General features: G+C 42.6%; 1 protein-coding gene across 3 annotated transcripts; it reads right to left on the bottom strand.

Moving 5' to 3' along the window:
- Nucleotides 1-2,943: 2,943 nt before the first annotated feature.
- WDR91 (WD repeat domain 91) lies at nt 2,944-27,136 on the bottom strand. 3 transcript variants are annotated; one of them, XM_089523832.1, is made up of 15 exons: nt 26,676-26,919; nt 23,578-23,757; nt 23,139-23,346; nt 21,761-21,843; nt 20,906-21,030; nt 18,630-18,807; nt 16,997-17,149; nt 13,678-13,877; nt 13,117-13,267; nt 12,117-12,211; nt 9,317-9,485; nt 7,495-7,603; nt 6,686-6,798; nt 5,626-5,823; nt 2,944-3,803 (listed from the first exon to the last, which is right to left on the bottom strand). In XM_089523832.1, exons 1-15 carry the CDS (start codon nt 26,796-26,798, stop codon nt 3,639-3,641), a joined length of 2,250 nt encoding a protein of 749 aa, XP_089379958.1. In that variant the 5' UTR covers nt 26,799-26,919; the 3' UTR covers nt 2,944-3,638. The 3 variants fall into 3 exon arrangements, with proteins under 3 accessions (XP_089379958.1, XP_089379957.1, XP_089379959.1); XM_089523831.1 differs by having other exon boundaries at nt 2,945-3,803; nt 20,906-21,045; XM_089523833.1 differs by lacking the exon at nt 26,676-26,919 and adding an exon at nt 27,120-27,136 and having other exon boundaries at nt 2,947-3,803; nt 20,906-21,045.
- Between the last annotated feature and the right edge of the window lie 470 nt (nt 27,137-27,606).

Below are 27,606 nucleotides of genomic sequence, written 5' to 3' on the forward strand. Positions count from 1 at the left end.
ACCTTTGCAGCTTGCCAAGCCAAGAGTTTCCTTTATTTATGTGCATCTGTGGTTCAAAACTTTTTTAGTTTCCTCCGCTGGGAATTTCAGTGTATTGTAGCAAACCCAATAAAGCCAAAATCCAAACCACTTTATCTGGCTGTCCCATTCTCTTACAGCATTAATCACATTCTAGGAATGTACCTTATGCTGCAAGCATGCCTTTAATACCGAAGAATGACACAAAAACATTCTAAGATCTTGCAAGGTTGTGACTTGTTTTTATACTTAACATTGTCTTCTGGAGCTGGGTATAGGCCCCAGCTTCCTCAAGACTTGTTGTTGTTGCTGCTGCTATTAATTTGGCAGCACTGACACTGACACAATTTACTTTTTATTGGTGGTAAGTGATGCCGCAAATGAGCTACAGCAGAGCAGCTTTCCAGCCCTTTCACTGATGAAGTTCATCCAATGGTAGGTTTGAGCCACTATGGGCCAAAACATACTGCAGAAATAATCCAGTTTGAGACCACTTTTACTACCCTGGCTCGGTGCTAGGGAATTCTGGGGATTGTAGTTTATTATGGCACCTGAGCTCACTGACAGAGAAGGCTAAATGTCTGGGAAATAGTTCCCAGAATCCCCTAACATTGAGCCAAGGCAGTTAAAATGGTATCAAATTTGATTATTTCTGCAGTGTGTTTGGCCCTACATAACTAATTCTACCTAGACTATGTCCAGCCAGAAATTCAGTTTCAAATCTCTGGCTAAACAGGGTAGCTGGGGCTAGGATGCACCCTCCCGGGGCTTATTCAGATGGTAAAAATAATCCTGGTAGAATGTGGGTTGAATCTTTGTTGTTCACATGCATTTCGAATGCACCCAAGTAAGATGAGGAGGGCTGCTGAAAAACCCCACTTAATCCAGGCTAATCAAAGATTCACATTGCCAGCTGTGTGAATAACCCATGCAAATAGACCCAGGATAAGCCAGGATAAAACCCTGCATGTCTTGAACATATTTGGAATACATCCACATCGACTCCATCTTTATACGAGTGCTGACATGTGTGAGCAACAGAACACACAAACATGCGGTTCCAATAAAAAAAAAGGGTGAACAACAAAACCAGAATGCATGACATTATTTGGACAGTCATGCTTTAAAAAAAGTCTGAATAACCCCTAAGTAACCAATTTATTTAAACTGGATTGATGTCCTTCAGGAATGTTTTAGGACATTGCCACACCAGGTTGCTCTAGCAATGTATTAGTGCAGTTTCTTTAATGTGATTACAACGGTGACAGTAATGCTATGAAAACATTTATTTCAGCATTACCTTTTAATAGCACAATGGTCATTCCTGTGTGAAGAATGTTTCTGGTCTGTTTTCACACAACGTACATTACCCCAGCTTCAACCCCCTTTTTTTCTTGCTTTGTGCATCCGTTTTTTTTTTCTTCCAAAATCTTGCAATGACAAGATCAGACTGGTAATCATGAGATTCTTTGGGGAATTCATTTCCGATGATTCAGGATCCTTGTTGTTAAGTTTTAGAACTGGTGGTTCTTTAGATAGCAATACACTCTTTTATCCAGCATCAATGGATCTTGTGAAAATCTTCTACACTAAACCATAAGCATCATGATGTTGTAACAGAAGCAGGGAAAACTGTTCATGTAAAGGCAGCTCGCACAATATCAGTCTCAGTATTTAAGCGATTCACGTTTGGCCAGTTGCATGAATGTAGCAATATTGGAGGTTATAGATGGGTTTCTCTTGTTAATGTGAAATTGCACAATGGTAGGATAATTGGTCAGCAATGGATGAGTGTCAATGTCATGTGAAAAGGGGAGGAGTTGTATGTTGTAAATCCACTCAAATACAATCACTAGCATCAATAGTGGTAATGTCCTTAGTTGTGTATTCCTGCATGGCAGGGGGTTGGACTACATAGCTCATGTGATTCCTTCCAACTCTTTTAAGATTGTATAATTCAAATTCTACTAGACCATCTCTAGTTTGCAATTCAATGCCCCATCCTTGGCTAAATGGGGCACCTGGGATGGGGTACACCTTCCCACAATAAATAAAGGCTGATGGAAGGTGGTTTCCCAAGGGTTATATAGTGCAGAAGCAAACAAAACAAAGCAAAGTGAGCAAGCATTACTTAGCTCCACCCAGCCCACTATAAGAACAGTGCAAGTGGGTAGAGATTCACATCTCTAGTCCTTAACCAGCTTTGTCTCTTTCCCCAGCCAGCCTCAAAGTGCCAAGTTTGGTATCAAAGGTATCAAAGTTGCAAGTACAAATTAGCCCTTATTCTATCCCTGGATAGCTGTTAACTTTTGGGCATGTTTCCAAAAATGACTCTTAACCCTTCTGCTTAGTGGTAAATGTCCAACTCTGTCCTTAGATTTGCTTAAACAGTGAAGGAGATTGCAGAGTTGTTTATTCAAGGTCTTTCAAGGTGGAATAAAACAAGAATAAAAAACCCAGAATGCTCTTGCAGGTCTGCTCATTAACATACGTAGCATTTTCATTTTTATTTGCAATCTATTAACCATGTCAGAATTCAAAGATGGCACAGTCCCTCCTAAGTAGAGATAACTTCTTAGAATGGGGTGGACACCTGTGGTCCTCAAGATACTGGACTACAATTCCCATCAACTCTATTCAGAACAACCTGTTGTGATGGATGATGGGCACTGCAGTTCAGCCAGAATCTCTCTCTGAACACAACTGGTCTTGTTTAATTTCAGAAGCTAAGCAGAGTCTGGCTTGGTTAATATTTGTATGGAAGACCCCCAGTGATCGCCTAGTACATAGCTTGCAAAGAATCTGGCCTAAAACTCTGTAGAAGAATTGCCAGTCAGACTTGACAGCATTGAGCTATCTGGGCCAGTAATCTTACTTAGTATAACTAACTGTAAATACAAAAACCACAAAGATCGCAGTGCTTATTTTTACAATGTTTTTATTATTTCATTTATAATTTATTTGCTATCTGGAATCAATTTTTTTTTGTAATGCAAACTCAGCTACCTGTAAGGCAGGTTCTCACATTCAGCATCTGGATGACCATATGTCCCCCAGCTCTAGCTTAGAAGACTTCAGTACAGAAAAGTGAAACAACCGTGCCTTGCCTGGGCTGCTGCACGAAGCTTCTTCAGGAAGAACACATATGCCAAATGCAGTCAAACATCTTATTTTAATGAGAAATGCAGGAGCAAACACGGAATACTGTAGGGTTTCCCTCCCCTCCTTGCTGGAACCACTGCAAATCTGCATCCTCCCTTGGCACAATCCTGGAGCTCTATGTCTGTGTAGTATAGAGAGCCAAAGGGGGGAAAAACCTCTCTCTCTCTCTCTCTGGGCTGGTCCTCATCAAAAGGAGTTTGGGATCAGTGCATGCCTGCTAAGAGTACCCTTTATTTAAGGGAACTTCTGTAACTGAAATTCCTAACTGGCAGTGGTTTGGCATCGACATAAACAAAAAATGTTTCTGTCCTAGAGGAGAAAGCAACATTAAGACAAGTGGTTGAATTGCTCTTTTCTCCCCACAACTGCTTGAATCTAAATGGTTAATACTGGTTGTTCCCCTCGCATCCCCCCCAAAAAAGTCTGTATCTTGTGTTTTTCAAGCACCATAGTCTCACTTAAGACTTCTGAGCCAGTAAAGTGGTAAGTTTGATCTTCCCATCCATGGAGGCTGTGAGGCAGGTCCCGCAATCCATAGCTGTGCACCAGTCCACTGTGACCACTGGGGCCCTGTGTCCCCCTAGGGAGAGGCAGCTCTCCAGGACCTTGTTGTTGCTATTCAGCTGAAAGAAACAAAAAATAGACACAAATCAGAACGGATCTAAAATATTTGGCCACCTGGGTTTTTACTCTTGCTCAAGCCTGTAAACAAGAGAAGAGCCATGGCTTTGCAGCTGACCAAAGGCCTCTAATTAAGGACCAGAACCATGCAGCCCTTCTGATGCTGCCAGTTTGCGTCTCCCAGCATTCTTCGCAACTGCTTATGCTGTCTAAAGACAGTTTGGAATGGCATTTCAACCATATTTGGAGAGTCACACAATTCACACCCCTGGCCTATGCAGTCCAGTGTTCTGTTCCTACTGTGGCCAACCAAAATGCCTTTGGGAAACCCACAAGCAAGAGGTCTCTGTTATTTATTTTTATCTTTAGTAACTGCACCTTCTTAAGTTTTGTTTTAATGTATTGTTCATATTACATTATATCCTAACTTTTTCTGCAATCCAATTTTCTGTTTTACTGGTTACTATGGTGTTTGGTGTGTTTAGAGCAAAGCAGGTATATAGCTCTAACTTTAAAATTTCCCCATAATGCCATGCTCTGGAGTGTCAGTAGAATACAGCTATGTTGGAAGCTCCACAGCATCAATCTCCCCAGACCTTGTGTTACCCACTGCAGGGAGGCTGCTGGGGGGGAGGGATTTTGGCATTGGCCAAAAGGGGCCACTCGCCCTTCTCCTTTGCCACAGCCTCCTCCTTAGGTGGAAGCCACTGCTATAGTGAAGCCTGGAGAAGAGCACTTGCCCCTTCTTACCCTATAGCGGGAGGAGGGCCTGACCAAGTGTCACCTCTCTTCTGAAGTGTCAACTGGTGTGGGCTGTACTCCCCAAACTGCCCCAGTGATGTCACTGCATAACATTACAGTATGGGAACATTAAAAAACAACATCTGTCACTTGGCTTAAATAAGCAGAACAGCACTGTCAAGTAATGCTGGGGGAGGGATGGAATCAGCAATCATGCACAGGAGTAACACCTCCAGAGCAGCAGGAGGAGCCTAGCAGCAGACCAGGGCTGGGCAACTATCAAGGGTTAGTTTGCCGCACTGCCCCCCACCCCACCCCGTGAAGACCTTGGAAGGCACCACCCTCATCACAAAAAACGGGGAAAAAAATTATTTTTGCATAAATGATCTTGGACATGATGAGCCCCAGGGCCGCTTCCAACTCTATGATTCTATATTTTCATCATATTCCCCCCTGCCAGGCTGTTTTAGGCCCAGGAGAGACCTTGTTTAAAGCCAGAAGTGACCCAGAAGTTTTTTTTTTTTAAAATGGCTAAATTGCCACCACAAAATGCTTTTTCTTACCCCCCCCCCCCCACACCATTTTTAGACCATGTGGAGCAGACACAGGGCACATACAACCTGCAAGCTTCACTCTTGCTACTCCTGGCGGGAAGTGCTAGTCTTGCTGTGTCTCAGTTGTCCCTCTTTAAATGAGACTCTACATTTTCATTTCTCTTGGCTGATGAACAGTGAGCCAGCTAGGATAAAGGGAAACCAACTCTGCTGCTCACCATTACCTCACATAAATTCTTGCACACTGCTTTAGTATCAGTTTCCCATCATATTTGCTATGTTAAAAGGTTTTCCAACCTCTGTTACCTTAAGAACATAGCAGAGGCCATTTTCCTGATTTGGTTAAAAATTATTGTATGCAAATGAGCTCCCTTTTGAATGTAAATCACAGTGGCAACCAGACAGCAACAGCATACCCACAAATGGAGGTGCGGCCAATGCCTTCCTTTCACTGTTGCTCCCCAGCAACTGATGTTCAGAGGCCTCACATACTGGAGGTAGCACACCCATAATGACCAGTAGCCAATACCTTGTAGATGATACCCCCGGTGGAAGAACAGGTCAGCATGTAGTTTCCCTCAGAGTCAAAGGCAAAAAGTCGTCCACGTGGGAATTGCACTTGCTTGTATCCACTGTATCCAGACAACACAAAAGGACCGGTGGCATCTCTGGGGAGGGCATATTCGGACACTTTTGAGCCACTTTTGTGAATATTCCACTGAATAAACTAGGATGGCAAAAGAGACTGTAGCTAGATACAGAAATAAACATGCCCACATTTCATTCTATCCTGCAATGGCACCTCCAGCTACAGCAAGGTTGGGAAAACTGAAGCTCTCTAGATTTTGGATAGCAGTTCACAGCACTGGTGTAGTAGGTGTAGTCAGACCAGAGTTTAAATTCCTGCCTGGCCGTTGAAAGTCATTGGGTGACCTTGGGCAAGTCATACTCTCTCAGCCTCAAAGGAAGGCAATTATACAGTCACCATAAGACTGGAAGGCACACAATAGCAACAATCCCAGCATTCCTCATCTTTGGCTGCTCTAGTTAGTGCTACTAGGAGTTAAAGTAAAACAACATCTAAAGGGCTAGATTTTGTACATCCTGAGCTACATGCTGATAAAACAGTTGACAAAACCAGGAGAAACACAGTCAATGAAATCACCTGTTTCAAGACCTCAGTGGGTTTCTAAAAGGATTTGTGGCCTCATTAAACCTGTACTTTGCAACTGTGGCTTAAGAAGATGCAGAGCTTGAAAATGTTACTTTTTTGGACTTGCACTGCCACTGATCTGGCTGGTGGCAACTAGCATTTGTGGGTCTTTTTGGAATGGCTGTCTAGAGAAGTCACATTTCCAACTTCTGAGAAGATACAGAAAACAGTCTAAGAATGTCACTGTCTTATAACAGATGTTTTCTCATTTTTAATATGATCATCCCATTATTTCATGAAACTTCATGTTAGGTATAAGCTGCCAGAAATATTAAATATATGTATGTCCAAAAATGGTACATAAAAGTTGATACAAATAAATCATGTTCTAATTGTACAGAACCAGAGTTTAGTATAGTATTCTTCAAAAACCTACCTTCCCATCTTCTCCAATGCTGTAAACAGCATTCTCATCGTAGCTGAATTCAACAGAATAGACCTCTCCATCATGAGCCATCCAACTCATAGCACATTCATGTTGCTGCATATCTGAAAGAGAGAAATGGGATATGTGTGCTCTTCTTTTTTTAAGCCTTCACAATACTCTAAGGCTGCCTTCCTCAATCCATTGCCTTTCACATGTATGAGACTGCATTATGAATGATGTGATGAGGAAGGAGTAATCCACATGAGTATGCCTCTGCCACCTTTGCTGGAAAAAAGTTTTCCCCTGCTTTTTTTCCAAAGCACCCCCCCCTCACCGAAAACTTGAAAATGGGGGGGGGGGGATGGATTCTGGAATATTTTCTTTTAGAATAATGAATAAAATGTTTGCGATTAGATGTGTGTGTGTGTGTGTGTATATATATATAGAGAGAGAGGTGTACACACACACACACACACACACACACACCTCCAGGAGTGCTATTTCATATCTGGAATAGGTTGGAAGGCTCCTCTGCACTGTTTAATGCATAAAAAATGTCTGTCTTTCAAAGCCAGAAGTGGCCTTCCATCCATTTCTGAATTTTTTTTCCTCTCCTTTCTTTCTTTCCTTCTTTTGCAAACCTCAATCCCTTTTTGGTAGGAGGACATTTTGGAAGCCTGTGCAGGTTCTGGAGTGTCCCAGGGGTAGAAAACTGTCCTCACTCACCACAGCTACATACTCTTGGCCTAGAGGGTACAGGATGAACCAGCCAGTTTTTTGTGTTAGAGCATACAAGTATTCAAAGATTGTCAATTTACCAAAGAGACGGATCATGCCATCTGCTGCTCCAGTGACTAAAAGATTCCCATTGTGGTTGAAGGCTGTGCAGTTTATAGCAATGGGCTCTGGTTCAAGGAAAAACTGGAGCTGAAATGACAAAACAAAAACAAAGTCCACTGAATGTCTTTTCCCCTAGAAATTTTGTTTATGTGGCATATATGCTAGAGATAATTAATCACCAGGGTGTTGCTCAGTCTAATCCCTCCATCTAGGTTTCTCTACTTTCATTCTGTTCTGCAGCATAGGGAATTCAGGTCATTTTGATCAACCTTACCCTGTTCTTTCTCTTCTGGGGTTTCTTGGTAAGTGCTGCCTCCCACCATCAAAGACAGCTGTTTCCCACCAAAAAGACAATTGTGGGGTCATTACCACTGGCAGGATTAATTGCTTCGTGATTCGCTCTTACCCAAGTTTGGAAAGCGATTTCAAAACACCCCTTGTTCCTACTATGAAAGGGTTTTTTCCCCTTACCCAGTGTGATTGGGTTTGTTTTTTTTTGTGGTTCCTACTGACCATGCCCGCTTCAAAATCCCATCAATCATCTGACGCAAAACCAGCTTGGAAATGGGGGGGGGGGGGGTTGGAGACTGAGAGTGTGACCTGAGGCTGAGAGAGTGTGAGGCTGAGATAGTGAGATGAGCAGTATGGCAATGGAGCAAGGCAAGGAGGAAGCGGAGAAGAGGAGGAGGATGACATAGGCAAGTCCAGGAAGGGGTGGCAGTGCGGAGGGAGACCCCCAGAGTTTCCTCTCAGGCCCCTGCCACCCCTGCATCCCGGGATCCATGGGTGGCAGTGGGGAGGGAGATCCCCGGAGGTCCCTCTCGTGCCCCAAACGGAGACAAGGCCAAAAAGTGGAGTGCGGAGGCTAGGAACGGAGCCTTCTCTCCCTCTTCCTCTTCTCCCTCCCCTGGCTTCCGTTTGCCCTGAACTCAACCCTGGGACCAAAGCAGGGCCAGGGGAGGGAGCGAAGAGTTGGAGGAAGAAGAGGAGGAGGAGAGAGAGAAGGCTCTGTTGGGGTTTGGCACTTCTTTAACTCTTTCTGGCACAAGGGTATGGAATTCTGGGAGTTGGAGTTTGTTGTGGGGCCGAGGGAGGGAGCGGAAATGAGGAGGAGGAGGAAGAGAAGGCCAGGGGACCAGGAGGAGGAGGAGGAGGAGGGATTTCTTTTTTTAAAAAAAATGGAAAACTAATCGCAAAAGCGATAGACTGGCCTAGCAGCCATTCGTTCCTTTGTGAGTAGCTGCTTTGCCAATCTATTGCTTTTGTGATTAGTTTATTTATTTATTTTTTTAAAAAAGTACCCAAAAAGGCAGCATGGGGGGGTGTTATCTCTGGGATGGATGACACACACCCCTCTGCCATTTACCCCTCCCCTCTGAAAGATTTGATCCCAATCCGGCATCCCACTCATGGGATCGGGATTGAAGCTTCCCCAAAGAACCTCAGAAAACTGGCTATCTAAATCCTCCAGGCTTTTGGCATTTGCTGAGGGTTTTTCCCACTGGAATCGATCAAATGAGAATCAGAATCGATTGCCAGTGGGAACTAAGGGCATATAGCTCAAATAAAGATCCAAAGTTTTTGGTAATGGGAATGACCCCTAAGTGTAACTCCTTCTGATAAGGAGGCTTCCACCATGAATACCTTTCACAGAAAGTCACAGAGGAAGACTATATTGGAAAAAGATGAATGAGAAGTGAAACATGCCAACGGTTTAACTGGAAAAAGCTCCTTATTAAGATTCCTCAGTCTTTTGACTGGAATCATAATAGAGTAGAGGGATGCTACACAAGGCCATACCTGCTGCTTCATGGTTTTTGTGTCCCAAAGAAGCAGTTTCCCAGGAACTTGATTTGTGCCTTTCCCTCCGGAATCGGGAGCTGTGTAATCTAGCTGGTTAACAAGGCCAGATGCTGCTGCAGAACACACAAAGGAAGCACCACTTGGACTGCAGGCAAGAGAAAGGATCCTGAAACACACACAGAGGCATGGTCAGCTCTGGTTCATGGTTCACCATGAGAGAAGGCAGATATTTTGGGATTGGGTGATAGTTCCGAACAGCAACAGCGCTTCCTAACTAGCTTTTCACGATGCTGTTAGGTATGGGCTGCTACCACTCTTTTTTTTTTTCTTCCTTTAAAATCAAGACTTCTCTCCCTGTCTCTGTTAAGTGAGGAGTCCAAGGCCCCATTCCCACTGGCTTATAAAGCGGATCAAGATGTGGATTATGGGGGCATCATTCCCATTTGAGCGCACATTTGATCCTCATTGCGCCAATTTCGTTCCCATCGGAATTCGGATCTGATCCCCATGTAATCGATTTTTCCTAGGAAAACCCGAATCAGTGGTGGATAACCCGGGTTAATTTGACTGTACTTTTTGGAGTTTTTTCCTGCACCTTCTGAGTCTGATTCGGGGCAAATCAATGGGAACGTCTGATTCGGGAACTTGGGGATGGGAGGAGCAGTGCTCAAGGGGCTGGCCTGGGGGTGTCACCTGCTTGTTCTCTTTCCTGCATTACCGGCACCATTCTCCCCCCGTTTGCGTAGCCTTTCCCCCAGTGGAGTGGGAAGCAGAGTAAGGCGATCGTATGTGTAGACAAATTTATTTATTTTTTAAATTAAGCTTTCGATTGCCTAGGCGCTCTGTCGGGTGTCCAAACATAGCAAATTGCTACATTGACTTCCAATCACAGTAAACACACTACGCCCCCCTGCAACCTCCTTCCTGCTCCACATTCATAGATCGATGTGTGAGGACAGCCATTGAACACCATTTTTAATTATTTATTATTTATCTTTTTACATGCCTGCTTGATCGCCCCCCAGATAGCCTAGGGAGCAATGGGGGAGGCAAAGGGACTTGGGGGGATGGAGGCTCCTTTCCCCTTCCCAGAGGGACTCTAGGAAGACACAGGAGAGCCTGCGAGGCAAAGGGACTTTGGGGGATGGAGGCTCCTTTTCCCAGAGGGGAAAAGCGCCTAAGCAATTGATTGGCTGTGACAGGTGCTTTAAAAAAAAAGAGGTTCTAGAAGGGCAATGGAAACAAGGAGCAAAAAAGTCCACTTCAAATTACAACCGAGAAAATTTCAACGGGAACAAGAACATGGGTCAGAAAAACCCGAGTCCGTTTGCACCCTTTCGTAATGGGAATGAGGGACCAGATTTGAATACGACTCGGGAAAAAAAATCCGAGTTGGAATCGCAGCAATATAAGCCGCTTTTTTTGCCCAGTGGGAATGGGGCCCAAGTAAGCAAAAGTTGGCATGGCCACATATAAGCAGAACTGAAACGACTTTTTAAAATATTTTCTAATTAAAAAGAAAAGAAAAGAAGAGGGGAAACAGAGAAGCTTGGAGAACAAGAGGAATGGGAAGGAAAATAGAAAAAAATTGAATGCAAGAATGCAAAAATTTAACCAGTAACCGACAGGCAGAAGAGTAGAAACATATTTGACTTGGGCTAAGGGATCTCATTTTGGGGAAAAGGTGAGATATAAATCCGATAAACAAATAATAAATAAATAAGGCGGGGGAAGAAATGGTGGAGAAGCCTGCATACCAAGTAATTAAATCTATCAGTATATTGAAATGGCTCCTGCCTGGGCAGGATAGCAAATGGCAAAGTTTGGTAGATGGTGCAGTCCTGCAGTCTGAAAGAGAAAAACTGATGATCAAAGTTACGGATCACTTTCACACTCTATCAAGCTTAGAACACAGGCTCAAGCCATTTGTGGAAAGGAAGATACAATTGTAGAAATCCTTTATTCTTTTTAACCATTATTTTATTATCTTTACTTAACAAGCATTTTAAATCCTCTTCTTGCAGGGAGAAAAAAAAAGGCCAGCATTACTACTTCTTTCAAGAAAAGGACAAAGGATAGGGTAGTTGTTAAGAATAACAGCAGCAAACTGGCACAACAATGGCCATTTACATTTTCAGTGGCCAAGGAAGAGTTCCTAGTCCTCCTCCTGCCTAAAGACTGCTGGAGATTCCCAGGAGAATGGGACAACTTTCCAAGATTCAGTGCAAGAGAATTTCAAAAGGTGGTTTGCATGTAAATGAAGAAGAGAGACACATAGGTGTCATTTTCCCTCTACAAAGAAACTATGTAAGAGATGTCATTTAAAAGAAAGAAAGAAATGGGGGAAATGCTTTGTGCTTTTGCCTCATGCTCTATTGTGGGTGTTGAAGCAATGAAGAGGTGGATAGGAGAAAAATGTGTTTCATACCACAGGCATCTTGTAGCATTAAAACAACCTCTTCTCAATAACTAATTAAACACTAGGAGTGCAAGGTGTCATGTTTTAAAACTGCAACTATAAAGTTAATGAACTACTTTGGTGTCCTCAGATTGAAAAAGGTAACTAATTATTTTAAAAATTTTTTTACTGAGCTCTGGTCCTGAGGATCAACTACAAATCATTGAAAAGTAATTACCTTAATGTGATCAGTATCCCTGAGACTTAGTCAAGTAGTTTGTGAAACAGAAATCTAGTAACACCACAACAAGGAATAATGTGAGTCAGACTGAGGTCACTGCATGACTCCTTTTACAGTCATCCCAGACAAAGCAAAGATGATCAGCTCAGGAGAATTACCTGGGCATATCTTCATCAATACTGATTTCACAAAGGTTCTTCTTGGCCTCAGTGTCATAGAGACGAACAGTTCCAACTCCACTACCCAGCAACAACTGGAAATCAGAACCAAGAAGAGAAAAGAGAAAATGTGAAAGATGATATGACCTTGAAAAATAACTACAAGGCCAAAAGAATAGACTTTCCCAATTCAGTTCGGACCTTCTGTTAGTTTACTGGATATGATTTTATTTGTCTCAGATTACCTTGCATATGTTGGGTCTCCCTTATTCGAAATGTTTGGGACTAGAAGTGTTTCAGATTCTGCAGCTTTTCAGATTTTGGAAAACTTGTATATACATAATGAGGTATCTTGGAGATAGGGGCCAAATCTAAACTTGAAATTAATGTATGTTTCACATACACCTTATACAAGTTTATACACATTTTTATATACAATGTTTTAAATAATTTTGTGCATGGCACAAATTTTGTGTACACTGAACTACCAGAAAGCAACAGTGTCACTATCTCAGCCACCAGATGGACAATTTTGGATTTTGGAGCATTTTGGATTTTGGAATCCCAGATAAGGGAGACCCCACTTATACATTGTACTTTCCAGGTGGTGACAAATAACCTTGCTAAAGCACTTATATCTTGGGGAAGCCAGACTAAATGCATTGTGATGCAGCTTGTAAGGTGGCTTATGAATGCAATTAAGACTTTACAGATATTAATCAATTCATCTCTAATTAGTAAATCTAGTCAAAGATCCTGACCTAAAACAAAAGATATCTACTAAATTAGCTTTTAAAATTAAATCAAAAATTTTAAGTTTTAAAGACACTGCCCTCTGACCCTTCCACAGTACCACTGCAGTCACCTAACTCCAGCCAAACACAATGTTAGGTTATCAAGTCAATTATATTGGGTTGTATCCTTACAAAAGAATATATAGTAATTATGAATGATTCAATAGCAGGTCCAGACTTTCACCTTTAAACTCCAGTTTACTCACCAATCTGTCTCGTTTGGTTGCCCATTCTAGGGAGAGCAGGGGAGACTTGGAAATGGAGGAAGCTTTTGTCTGCATCATGGGATTGAAAGACCACACTTTGATGACTCCATCCACATCCAGACTGGCCACCCTTCGACCAGAGCAATCAACTCTAAACAAAGTAGTAGCAGTCAAAGACATCTCTGTGTTACTCTGTTGCAGCATAAAAAAATATAAGGAAATCCTGCAGAACCATTGAGACAAACTGAGAAAGGCAAATTTCTAGTACTTGAGAGTCCAGTCCATAAAAGGATATACTAAAATTTTCTCTTTCTTTGTCAAAGATACTAGTGGATTCACCAACACAAAGATGGGAGTAGCACAACTGTCTTTCCAACACTCATAGCTAACTTGCGTGAAATATGTCCTCAGATCATTTTGCACCTACTAAACCAAAATGAAGTAAGAATTGAGTCAAAGTGAGATTCCATACATTTAGTAATCATTCCAATGAACCACAAAGGTTCTCTAATCACTATCCACTTATTTCCCAAAGGCATGGAGGCAGGAAGTGCTCCTTACCGGCAATGCATGATGGATGAGTGGTGTTCTCCATATTCTTCCTGGCTTAAGACAATGAAAGGCTGCTCCTGTCTGATGCCTCCACCATCTGTGCTAGACCCGAAAACTTTGGTCAGGGTTTCTGCTTGTTCAGCAGGCACTTCAGGGGATGGGTCTTGTTCAGTGGTAACAGCTTCTATCTTCCGCTCAGTGTTCTGCCCCTAAACCAAGAGAAGGACCCTGCATATAGTACAGCAAGCCAGGAGAAACAGTTAAGCTACTCATGTCCATATCTCAACATACTAAATGAGTCATGAGTTTAGGCAATGAAGGCCAGGACTTTGTGTCATTCAGCAGCTAAAATGCTACCTGACAAATACAAGTAGTAGAAATTATTGTCTGTAGATGTAACCTTTCCTTTGCTTGCTGCATCATCCACTTACTCTCTGAGAAGCTATTTTTGGGAGAAGAACATCTTATATGAAAAGCAAGGAAGGACAGTAACCAACTCCCAGAAATGTAAGAAACCCAGTCAAACAAATATTGCTTTTCCCAATTTCAGTTCAGTATCTTAGCTATGAACACATCCTTTCCCCACATATATCTGAGAGAGCAGAGAGCTGAGCGAAGACCAAAGCATAAGCCATGAAACACTTGGTAAATCAGCATATTTGCAAAGCAAATTCCTGACATTAAATCAAAGTGTAAAGATGGGCAAAGTAACACTTAACTGGACATAATGGCTTAGTCTTATTTTTGACTGTTTTCAAAAAATATCATCTGTGTGGTGGTACTCTGTGTCCTACCCTGCAAGGTGTGTAACAACATGAAATGGGATGGTCACATGGCAAGGCCAATGACTCCTGGGACCACTATTTCTGAAATGATGACTTTGCCAGCATGGCATGGTTGTTGAAGAGCCACTTCTGCACAGCAGAGATTCCATGTCACAACAGCATAATGTTCTTTACCAGCAGCCAGACGGATTGAGAGAATTGTAGCATTAATAGTCCCCCGGAACTAAAAGGAACGATTCTCTCATCTTCAGTTTTTTTAATTGTTTTAATTGTTTCTTTGCTTTCTTTGATGTTGATGCCTTTTCATATTTGGTTTTATTGACAGTCATCTCAGTAGATTGTGCTAAAAAGGTCTGCACAATGGCTTTGAGTGTGGGATTTCTCTTCCCCATGAGGAAAGGTTTATTTAAATAAATTGTGGCAACATGAAAGCATGTCATATGATCATTACTTCCCCAGTCCATGAGCTTATAATATTGCATACAATATGTGGTTATCTTAATTTGTGAGTCCCAGTTTTGGGGGGAAAGCAATGTTTAAATAAAAATGATAAGGCTGATGATGACATTATTTCTGCTTTCAAAACTGCATCAGTTTTAGAGACCCAGCTACAAGGAAACAGCTTTTCAGCAAACATATACCACTTTTAACATTTGAAACATTTGCAACATCTGTTAGAGATGGGGAGACAAAATCTGTATCTGAATATGAAGCCAGGAACCTGTCTTACATCTCATTGATCAACCTATTCATCTAACCCATATTGTCTAAATCAGCATGGGCAACATATGGCCCTTGAGCAACATGCAGTTTCCAGCATGTTTAAACAGCTCATGGAGTCACCTGTGCCTACAAATCTTGACAGTATAAAACAAGAAGAAATGTGTGTGAGGAATTGTGATTTCCCTTTAAATTGATATATGCAGACCGAAGTAGCAAGACATATTTTTAAAAGTGGAACTAGGTTTTCAGCCATTTCCAGTTGGGACAGAAGGGACTGCTCTAGCCCACAGCGCATCTAGTGCAGTGATGGCGAACCTATGGCACGCGTGCCAGAGGTGGCACTCAGAGCCCTCTCTGTGGGCATATGTGCCATCACCCCAATGCAAAGTTTGCCAGAGTTTGTTACTAGAAAGCCAGAGGGACATGGCACTTTGTAATAAATAAGTGGGTTTTGGTTTGCAGTTTGGGCACTCGGACTCTAAAAGGTTCACCCTCACTGATCTAGTGAGTGGCTTAGCTGGTAGATTCTGGAAGCTATAGTCCAAAAAAGGAGATTTTCTTGTACAGTACAAGAGCACCCTCCCTCTTGTATTCCCCAGCAACTGATATATTGGAGATAATATACAGACAGCACAACTGAAAGCCATTAACTGCTTTATTCCCAATAAGGCTTTGAAACCCAGAAGCACCAGAGCAATTCTGATACACACAGAAGGCAATACACAGAAAGAAGAAAGTCTTGAATAGAGACAGATATATCGCTTTTTCCAAAGTTCCTCACCAAACACACAAAAAGAAATCTGATCAGATAAATAAAACAGACTAGTCTTTGTATAGACTAATAACTAGTTAAGACACAGGAAACAAAGGGCAAAATTAACCTGCTGGTTGTCAGTGCAGAAGAAACCATATACAGTACAGCAGGTCTCTTGGACTGCATCTGCACTGCAGAAATAATCCAGGCTGACACGACTTTAACTGCCTTGGCTCCATCCTATGGAATCCTGGGATTTTTAGTTTGTTGTAGCAGCAGAACTCTCTGACAGAGAAAGCTAAATGTTTCACAAAACTACAATACACAGAATACCACAGCATTGAGCCATAGCAGTAAAAGTGGTGTCAACCTGGATTATTTTTGCAATGTGGATGCAGTCACAGAGTATGAGGACTAGTGCCGCACTACTCAAATTATCCACAAGGGGATCAACAGTGAATAAACTAAATCTGCTTGAGACACCAAGTTATTCAGTTATAATCTATTCTACTTAAAAAAAGACAGACAGGAGAGGAATTATCAACGACCCTTCCTCTACACAAGACCATGAGGTCTATTCTGGCCCACAAGAACTTTGCATCCAAGAAATTCTCGGACCCACACATCCTTCCTCAAAGGTATTTTTTAAAACTCGGTTTCTCTAGCAAGAACAGCTCAGCCAAAGTTGTGCTCTCGTGTATTACAGCTGTTCACATCCTGCTAAAGAGATCTGTGAACAAGCAAATGGAAACAAACTGTTGAAATGCAGGACAGATCTCTGAACAAATCAAAGTCTGAGAAAAAGGAAGAACCCTCACTTCCGGCCTCCAGTCACAAGAGAGTGTGTCAATGGCACTGGTGCTTCTTCATCCCTTACTCAGTGCAAATGTATGACTCATTTTTAAAAATGAGCAGAGGAAACAATTAACTGCTCTCTCTGTCACACAGACAAAATCAAGCAAATGGTAGAATTATCAGCCCAAGAACATCTTCACCACACACACAGAAATATGTGAAAAAACCACACAATCCCATAAAGTATGCATCCAAAACATCAGCTTCATACCTGGGAAATTGTTTTGGACAAGAGCTCTTTCCTTTCCTTCCCATGGTCCTGCAGGCGCCTCTGACGCTGTTGTACTGAACTGGACTCTGTTGTCACCAGGCTAGAGAAATAACTTTTTGATTCTCTGGTTGCTGCCTCCTTCCCTTTAGTGCTCTAGAAAGCAAGGGAATTATTTGTCAGGTTTTGGAGCTCCAAAGTCCCATGCCTCAACTAGCAGTTCTCTAGGAGAGTTGTTTGAAAATGTGGGAAGACTCACATATTATTTCCTCTCTCTTCCTTCAGCCTCTGCTTGGAAATGAAGGGGAGCCTAAGCCATAAGGCTCAGCTGCAGCTTGCACTGGATATTCTTGGGGTCTGTGAACCCCTTAGGTCAGGATTTGGATAAATTTGGCTTGTGGGTCGCAGACTGCCTCCAGGGACTTCTTTGCATTGGTCATGCCCCCTTTCCAACAACACACACCTCATCTACAGGCTGAGTCTCCCTTACCTGAAATTCTTGGCATCAGAGGATTTTGGATATTTTTGGATTCTGGCATATTGTATTCCAAAATCCAAAAGTATCCAAAATTCTCTAGTGCCAGGAATTTTGGACAAGGAAGACTCAACTGGAGTCTCCTTCCTTGGAGGTCTTTAAACAGAGGCTGGATGGCCATCTGTCGGGGATGCTTTGTTGAGAGTTCCTGCATGGCAGGGGGTTGGACTGGATGGCCTTTGAGGTCTCTTCCAACTCTATGATTCTATGATTCTAACTGTAGATGGGGCATGTGTTCTTGAAGAAGGGACCTGAAGGATACAAAAAACAATAACCCTGGAGGCAGCCTGCAGCCCACAAGCCAAAGTTACCCCAGTGATAGGACCAGAGTCTGAACACCATTTTTATTTATGTTTCATATACACCTTATACACATATCCCAAAAGTAATTTTATATAATATTTATAATAATTTTGTGCATGAAACAAAGTTTGTGTACACTGAACCATCAAAAAACAAAGATGTCACTACCTCAGCCATCCATGAATTATTATTTTTTAAATAGTTTGGAGTTCTGGATAAGGGAGACTCAAACCGTATATTTTTGGCAAAAAATGCTCCTCAACTGGGCTGATAATGCTTGACTATCACTTCTGGTGTCTTAGCCAGCCCTCTTCCAATGGCCCAACTCAATTTTAAAAACTCTAAAAATACAAGCCAGAATTAATGTCCAGTCACTTCCAGTTTGGATTTTTGGCGGGTACACAGGTGCACTGGTGTGAAAATCTGGCACCCATACCCACAGCAAAAGCCTTGACTACTAGACCTTAGTAGGTGGAATTTAGGCATATTCGGCTTTACCATATTCAAGTCATCATTCTATTTTGTAGCACACAGGGTGAGGCATGCAAATAGCTATCAAGAATTAACTGCAACCAGTCCGTGGCTTAACATGAGGAGAGACAGGAAATATATCAGATTGTAAAACTAATTTATCCCTATGTAAAAGCTACAACAAAAAACAAAAAATAGCCTGTGCATGAAGCCAACACAGTAGTCACTCAACAGAATTCCAAACGTTAGATGAGGAAAAAGGAACCTTACCACTACAACCCTTCATTAGAAGTATTGTGATACAAATGTCCATGTTTTTTTTCTCACCTGTTGGGTTGACTGCTCTTTCTTCCCTGACAGAGTCAGGCCAGCCTGTGTTGATGTGGCTCCTGTTGCCACTGGAGCTCTAGAGGGCCCCTTTTTACTTTGAGACAACAAGGAAGACAGGAATCCCCCTCGGGCCTGGAGTGAATGAGTGCTGCTTCTTTGGCTACATGCCATGTCACTGGCAGTGAGGGAGGAAAGAAATGAAAGTTAGCCGTCCCAAAAAGCTCCACACTTGACACCAAACTAGACACCAAATTATTAGGCTCCAAACTAGACACCAACATTAAATGCTGTTTATTTCCTAAGAGAGTTACCACAATTATTTATTAACAAATTGTTCGCAAATTGCTAATTCTACATTAGATCACTGTTGGCCTATTGGCCACTTGAAGCTCACCTCCCTCCTCACAAATTAAATAATGTTATGTTTCTATTTAGAGATGTAAAAATCTGGAAAAAACCAGACCTCCTCTTTTTCTTCTTTTCACTATTTCCCACAGACATGGGCCGGGGGAGGAAAATCTGTGAAGGAGGGGAACTATATATGGAAGATTTTCTCTTTTGAAATGAGTGGAATGTTTTTAAGGCACTCTTTTATTCACTCAAAATAGATACAGTACCTACAGTTAGAAGATTTCTATAGAATACAATCAACAGTAGGACCAGACAACTTCAGCATGTCCAAGTACCAGTTCTTATGTCTCCCACCTCCAAAAAGGATTACATTTTGGTTTTGGTTTTGAATGGACACAACTAGAAGCTCACACACACCCTCTACTACTACTACTACTACTACTACTACTACTACTACTACTGACACACACACACACACACACACACACACACACACAAACTCTAAACTTTTACTTTATGGAAACATTATTCCTGGACAATCCCAGCAACTTTGCTTTATGAATGACTATTCATAAAGGGTTCCCTGGGGCTGCAACAACAACAGAGGACCACTTATTACTTCAGTGTTGAGCTGGTACGATATTTGGACTCCCTCCTATCCAGCTCAACACTAAGTAGCTGAAGGCAAAGACTGCTGTGAAATAGAGTACCATTTCCCAGGGTAAACAGGAAGCTGTCAGATGATAACAAAAAGGCTCATGGCTAGGGTTGCTATCCCTGGGGACCTCCAAACTGGGAAAAATGTAGGACAAGGTTTAAAAATGTAGACCTTTTTTTTTAATTTCCTGGCCAGGAAATTAAAAAAAAAAGGTCCTACATTTTTAAACCTTGTCCAAGGCCTTGCTGGGGCCTGAGTGACAGCGTCCCCCAAGCCCATGCCAGGCCTGGGAGGACTCCGCGATCGCAGAGACCCATCCAGGGCCTGGCATGGGCTTGGGAGGCAGCGTCCCCCAAGCCCATGCCAGGCCTCGGAGGACTCCGCAATTGCGGAGCCCCATCCAGGGCCTCGCTGGGGGGGAATACCGGGGGAATCCCCCGCCTCCCCGCGCGCCTGCGCCACCTTCCCCCACCTCCTCTTCCCCTCCCCGTGCGGAGGAGGTGCTGCCTCCATCCACCTTCGCCTCCTCCGCGCGGCCTGGGGGAGAGGGGGCGGAGGAGGAGGGGTGCGTGGGGAGGCGCCGCCTCCAGCTTCGCCTCCTGCGCCCCAGGCACGCCTCGCTGCCCTCCTCTTCCTCCCCGAGGAAGAGGAGGAGGGCAGCAAGGCCTGCCTGGGGCGCAGCAACCCAGGCTGCAACCGGGGGGCTCCCGGTTTTGGGGCTGCACCTGTGCCGGGAGGGGCTCGGGGCCCCCAAAATCGGGAAATTCCCGGTTGCAGCCGGGTTATGGCAAGCCTACTCATGGCATGCACAACCATGTCAAAATGATCCCAAAGGGACAGAACCTTTACCAAACTTCAGTGAAACGCCACAAATGAGGGTGATTAGTACTAACAGGAAAATTAGCAAATTTCCTTATTTTCAGCAGCAGTAAAACTGATACTTGAACTCTTACAACCATGCAGCATTTAACTACCAAATCATAAAGTAACTAACTATACAAAGCTTCTATACAGAGGCTGCTTCATAGTTGTTTTTTTTAAAAAAAGGAGGCCCTACCAAACACTATTGCAAGAACCTGAGATGGTGGTGGTCTGGCGAGAGAGAAAGACATCTAACTGTTTTTGCTGGTCTTTCTGAAATAAGGATACACTCTAAAAGCTGCCTTATTTTTGTCAGTAAGTAAACAACTGCACAAAGGCCAGGATGTTTCACTGTCATCCAATTGTGCAGCTACCAGATCCCGCCTCTTGCACTGAGACTCACAGCTCTGAATCCCCCAGATGGTCCATGTTTGCCACATAAGAAGGAAGCTTGTGCTGAAGTATCAATTCCTCCTCCTCTTGTTGCTGCTGCTGCTGTTCCTCTTTTTTTAGCCGGCAGTGTTCTGCCTGCAAGGCAAAGAGCTTAAAAAATGGGGGAAGGAAGAAAGGGAGGTGTTAGTGAATGAAAGTAACTTTTCTTCCACGTGGCTGCAAACCATATTTATTGTTAGTGCTTGGAATTTTTACTTTGTTGGACTACGGTTTCCAGAATAGTCCCAACAATCATCATGCTGGCTGGGGATTTTGAGAATCTCAAGATTCAACTTTTTCAAGCTCTAATTTGTGCTGTGTATTATTTGTCCCTCTCTGCATATACACACCCTTTAGTTATGTTCACATTCACTTTAAAGTCAAGAATTATGGCATGAGCAAAATGGCCATGCCATGTGTATAATTACAGCGCTTTAGAAATAAAGTTTAATAATAATAATAATAATAATAATGGTGGTTCACGCAAGCTGCTCATTCCTGCTCCACCCCTGCATGCTCAACCATAGGCCCATGCAAAGCTATAGTTTTGCAGCCTGTTTATCTGGATAACCAAAAGAAGCAGGGCTTGAAAAAAGGTACTAGATTGTTGTGAGACTGCGGGAGCTATAATCCAAAAACATAACTTTTCTAAATTCTGGGGAGAAGTGACTGACTCATTCACACCATGATTTGCTTAGCCAGGATTCCCAAATTAAAGTGATTTGTGAACAAAGTAAATAATTCAATTTTAACATTAAAACTATTTATGTATTTATCTGCATATAGAATCATTGAATCATAAATGTTCTAGGAACTGTCTTCTTACCTTCTGGCGCAGGATTTCATTTTCCTCTTGAAGGAGATTACTTCTCTGACACTCTGTCTCAAAATTCAAGATTACTGGTACAGGTAAGAGAAGTTAAGGATGAAAAAAGTTAAAACACCTATGGAATGCCTCCCTTTGGAGGTACATCATACCCCAAGCATTTTCCAGAACTTTAAGACCTGTTTGAGCCTGTGGAAAATTCAGACAGAAATATGCCATTGGTATGACTCTACTGTTTTATTATTAACAGCATTTTTTCCGTCTTTCTATCACATATAGCGCCAATACCAGACAGGTAATTTAGTATTATTATATGTGACAGAAGAGAGATTATATCTCACACAGGCTAAAAGCTAACTGCCACCATCACCTGCCTCCAAAGCTGTCCAAACAGTTGTGATGCTGCAGTCACTGAATGCCTAAATAGACCATAAAATAAACAGACACTGTAAAATTACAGTTAGAAAAACTGAGTCTTAATTTTGCTGGAGGAAGTAGGGGAAATCATCACATAGAATAAAGTGATTAGAGTGTATACTGTTGGAAGGAGACAAACGAAAAACAGTAAAACTTCACTCTGGAAGCAAGGAGACTGTGGTCCCTGAGGACAAGAATGAAGCAAAATTCCACCCTCATAGAAGTTGAGCCAAATATCACATTTCAATTTATATTAAAATTAGTCAGTCTTTGGCTGCATTTATCTTACTTCTTTGATTCAATGAAGGCACGTACATTTCTGTGGGCTATAGTGTATGACAAGTACAATGCTGGGTCTTGCCCTTTTTAATATAAAGTCCTAGCCAGAGTTTGGAGTTACTTTTTGGGACTACAGCTCACAGAATCCTCCAGTCAGCAAGACAAACCATAGTCCAAAAAAGGAACTGTTCCAAGTTCATGTCCTAGTAAAGCAGATTTGAGGATGATCACCTGCTGAAACCCCAAACAGTATGGACTGTCGGAAAATATACCTAAGGCACAATAAGCAAGCTGCATTGTTGTTCCCTAAAGAATAAAACACCAACTACTGCTTGCTAACTGGGAGGCAGAGCATAAAGCATCTTGGGGGGAGAGAGGCAGGCAAGCTCCAACTGCCTGCCTGAAAGAAGAAAAAGCCCTCCCTTCAGCCACCATCTTGGGGGGTGAGAGGCAGGCAAGCTCCACCTGCCTGCCTGAAAGAAGAAAAAGCCCTCCCTTCAGCCACCATCTTGGGGGAAGAGAGGCCTGTTATGTTTTTTTATTTTTGACTTTGTATTGTACTTCCTGTTGTACACCGCTTTGATCTAATTTGGAAAAGCAGTATATAAATAAACATTATTATTATTATTATTATTAAGCTGTTACAGACTTAAAATTAAGCTTCCACACTAAAAAAGGATATGCATGCACTGAAATAGGACACTCAAAAAGTTGTGCAGAGAAACAATGAAAGTGTCAGCCCACTGGCGGGAAAAATATGAGGCAAAGGTAGGGTTTGTGTCTGGATTCGGGATGAAGGGCAGAACAAACCAGTCCTTCCACTCAGCTTGGTTTTGAAGTTCAGAGGCTTGCTTAAGAAAGAATTCCTGTGTCTTATCATTTCTGTTTGTCTAAAATAGAGAAAACAGAAAGAGGCTCAGATTTCATTTCTTTCTGTATCACATGAAACACATTATGTATTTCACTGCTCAGAGTGTTCTCAACCCAAGACATTCTTAAGGATCTATTTCCTACCAAACAGCACAGAGCATAGAAAATAAACTACTGTGTAGCATTTTGTTAGGTGTGGCACTGGGTCTTTTCACAAAACCATGGCATTTGATTTTGTTTTTGGCACAGACCTGCACAGTGTGAACGAGGTAGTAACGGTATAAACTGATTTTCAGCTTGTTCACTGTTGGCCGGTATACATCCTCCAATCGGCTGAAAAGACGCCTGTCGAGATAACTCCAATAATCCCGAAGGGAAGCCAGGTCATAGCTGTGAACAAACTGTAAAAGTTGATCCACTATTTTATCCACCTGAAGACAAAACAAAACAAAACAAAAAAACCCCAGTTAATTCTTGCCCATGTAATTTTCAGCTTCTGTCACCTAAAGGTTAGCACAGCATCCCCCCTCTCTCTGTGCATGTCTTGATTGAGAAAACTTTATGACAGGCCTGTTTCAAGGCATTTTGTTGCCTGGACCAAACACACACACAATTCTATTCCATGCACCATAGCCAACTAGGCTATTTTTTCAGCACTGGTGGTGTGACAATGGCCTCCACTCCACCAGAAGGCAGGTACAAGGCAGGCTGCACAGTGGATGGCAATCTCCTCCAACACTTTGCTGCCACGTTCCAGTGTCTACTACCTCAAGCAATCATCTCACTATACCTATTAGTAGGGCTGGCCCTATTTTATGATACAACACAGTGAAGAGGAAGAAGAATGTCTCACAGAGAGACATTCCTTTCCATTACAGAAGCAAGGCTTGGGAAAATGCTATAAATGTAGACTTGACTGGTACTTCTCCAATTAAAAGTTTTAACATTCATTGTTTTGGAGACTCACTGAAAATCAAGAAGCCTGATTTCAACAGAGCATTTCTTTTCTGCTTTCAATAGAAGGCTAAAGCCATCCTGGGCATTCTAATTCCTAAGGCATCATCTAGCCTAGTGATCCATCTGTTTTAACATCCTATCTTCCCAGGTCAGTGTCTCCACAAAGCTCTTAATTGCCTGAATCACCAGGGGTGGGATCATGCAGACCTCCATATCTTGTTGAATTGCATCTCTCTGCAGCCCCAGCCATCTTCACCAGTGCTGAAGAATGCTGGGACATAGTACTCCAACAGCATCTGAAAGGTCATACCATTCTTGTGGTATGGGAATGGGATGAAGGGGTGGGTGAGAGATAATGAGGATCACCAAAAGAAGCCAGGTGACTGCAGACCTGCAGGTGGCACCATGCCACCAACTTAACTGGAAATATGCTAACATAGCAGGCAACTGTAACATCATAATGAAACTCAAAGATGAAATTAAATATGTGGATCAGTGGGACCATGTGATTTCATGTTCTGAGGAAACATGCCTCAAGAAAAGGATAAAATAGGAGAGGGCAATAAATTTTGGCAGCACCTATTAAGGTCACAATATCATTTATCCACAGTTTTAATCTCATATGAAATCATGCTCTCATAGGGACTGAAAAGAATGTGCATCTAAACATTCAGATTCAGCGGTTATATTATTTGTATTCAGAAGCTTATAAGGTAAGTAATACTTATTTGTATTTTAAAGAATCACAGATGAGATTTTAAAAAGTATGAAAAATGTCCTGGTCAATCTACTTGTGTCTGTTTTAGACTGATCAGTTTGTCATCTGAAAAGCCTTAGGAAAACCTGGTTAAGGTCTACAATAACGATGTGTTTTTACCGTGGAAAGCTTCAAGTATACTCATCACATGCCTCTCTTTCACTTTTATATATAGAACTCCTTTCCATCCACACACCCCAAATCCTAACATCTGCAATGGCCCTGAGGCTAGAGCTGCACTGAATAGAGTCTGCAATCAAAAACAAAAAAACTATGTTAGAAGGATTTAAAGCCACTGGCATAAAAGTGATATAACATTCTGGTTTGAACACAGTTGGAGCCATTTGACATTTACTGTTTGTAAAACATGAGAATATTCTTAGGAGTTATTATAGAATCATAGAATCGCAGAGTTGGAAGAGACCACAAGGGCCATCCAGTCCAACTACCTCCCATGCAGGAATTCACAACCAAAGCATCCCTGACAGATGGCTATCCTGCCTCTGTTTAAAAATCTCCAAAGAAGGAGACTCCAAAACATGTATCAGTGGCATCACTCAATTGGCATCCTCTGGTGTGGTAACTCTTCAGTCATGTATGGGTTTCCATGGCCTAGCTGGGATTCAAACCATGATCTAAAGAGTCATAGTCCAATCCTCAGTCCACAACATCATGGTGGTGTAGTACTGATCTTGTTCTGATTTTACTGACAAATCATAATCCCCATACATCACTGCAAATATAATAGCAATACTTGTGATGTTAAATTACAAGATCATACACACAGCCTAAATGTATTTATATTGACATTGTTTAATGTGGTTAAAGTGAACATTTAATAAGATGTGATGTTTTTAAAGCCAAGGCCTCTCCTTTCTCCATCCATTGAGCCTCCCTCCCTCTTGCTTTCTCTTCCACTGAGCTTCAGTGTTTTAAAGGGGTGAATGCCACAGCCCAAAGACCAAAGCTTGGGAGCCACTGGCCCTAAACCAAGTCAGGCCAACTCTGAAAGTCCCAAAGTCACAGAAACCCACTCCTGGCTCCAAGGCCCAATACTCACTACAGAAACAATCCAGTCTGAGACTGCTTTAACTGCCCAGGCTCAGTGCTAAGGAATCCTGGGAACCGTAGTTTTCTGAGGCATTTAGCCTTCTCTGTCAGAGAAATTTGATACCACAACAAATTATAAATTTCTGGAAGAAGGCTAAATGTCTCACCAAACTACACTTCCCAGGATTCCTTAGCACTGAACCAGGGCAATTTAAAGCGGTCCCAAACTGGATTATTTCTGCAGTGTGTTTAAAGTGGCCCAGACAAAAACCCTAACAGTCCCAAAACACACTGCAGAAATATAGTCCAGTTTGAGGCCGCTTTAAACTGTTCTGGCTCAATGCTGGGGAATCCTGGGAAGTGTAGTTTTGTGGGACATTTAGCCTTCTCTGTCAGAGAGAGCTCTGGTGCCACAACAAAGTACAGTTCCCAGGATTCCCTAGCATTGAGCCAGGGCAGCCAAAGCGGTCTCAAAGTGGGTTATCCCTGCAGTGTGTTTTGGAGCACAGAAGGCAGGCCCATCCCAGTGCTAAGCTGTAGTCCCCCAGCCTCCCAGCCCCAGGCCCCCCTCCCTTCCTCCCTCACCCGGAACCCCTTCTCCTTGTCCGCCTTGATCTCTGCGTCCAGCTGCTTCAAAGTGTTGGTGAAGCCTCGGAAGAGGAGATATTCCCGGACCAGCTCCTCTGTCCGCTCCGCTGCGGCCGCCATCGCCGGGTCACGGGAGACAGGCAGGGAAGGAAGAAGGAGGGAGGCCCACAGCTCCGCCTCCTCTCCATCCGCACTGGAGAATTAACCCGGTTTGGCACCGCTTCAAGGGCCGTGGCTCAAAGGTGGCACCAGAACAACAAACTACACTTCCCAGAATCCCACCGCCTTTGAGCCACGGCCCTTGAAGAGGCCTCAAGCTAAGTCCTCCCTTTTGGACTACAACTCCCAGAAGCCTCAGCCAGGTTGGCCAATAGTCAGGGATTCTGGGAGCTGAAGTCCAAAACCCCCTTAAAGAGCACACAGTTTTGAGGAACCACTCACCCTCATTCTGTCAGTCCTCCATTTTGAGCATGGCTAATAAGGAAGGCCCAAAACACACACACTGCAGGAACAACAACAACAATAATAATCCAGTTTGAGGCCACTTTAACTGCCCTAGGGGGAACCTGTTATTGATTATTGATTATCTGAAAACCAGAACTTTTAACCAGAGACCAAGGAGCTCAATTGGAAAGGAAACGTAGTTTATTTATAGTTGATAAATATCTATAGTTAATAATAATAATTATTATTATTATTTGTATCCTGCCTCTCCCTGTATTGGATCGAGGCAGGTAACGGCATACAAGAATGATAAAATCAAACATTAATATCAATAGATAAAAGCATAACAGGACATATTAGATCCTAATTCCCCAATCTCCTTCCCACCCTAAAATACCATTAAAAAAAAACAATTCCCAATGTTTATTTATTTATTTATTTATTTATATCCCGCTCTTTTCCCAGGACTGGGACTCAGAGCGGC

The sequence above is a fragment of the Sceloporus occidentalis genome, unplaced genomic scaffold (genome assembly GCF_023333645.1).
Source record: "Sceloporus occidentalis isolate IW3139 unplaced genomic scaffold, rSceOcc1.0.p SCAF_5, whole genome shotgun sequence".
In the NCBI taxonomy this organism is placed as follows: Eukaryota; Metazoa; Chordata; class Lepidosauria; order Squamata; family Phrynosomatidae; genus Sceloporus; species Sceloporus occidentalis.

What these genes read in the sequence shown, in the direction of transcription:
- WDR91 (XM_089523831.1), bottom strand. Translation starts at nt 26,798, where the DNA reads ATGGCGGCCGCAGCGGAGCGGACAGAGGAGCTGGTCCGGGAATATCTC. An exon ending in AAGAGCAGTCAACCCAACAG is followed by an intron (nt 17,150 to 18,629) that starts GTGAGAAAAAAA and finishes CTTGCTTTCTAG; the next exon opens with AGCACTAAAGGGAAGGAGGC. An exon ending in CAAAAACCATGAAGCAGCAG is followed by an intron (nt 7,604 to 9,316) that starts GTATGGCCTTGT and finishes TTGTCATTTCAG; the next exon opens with CTCCAGTTTTTCCTTGAACC.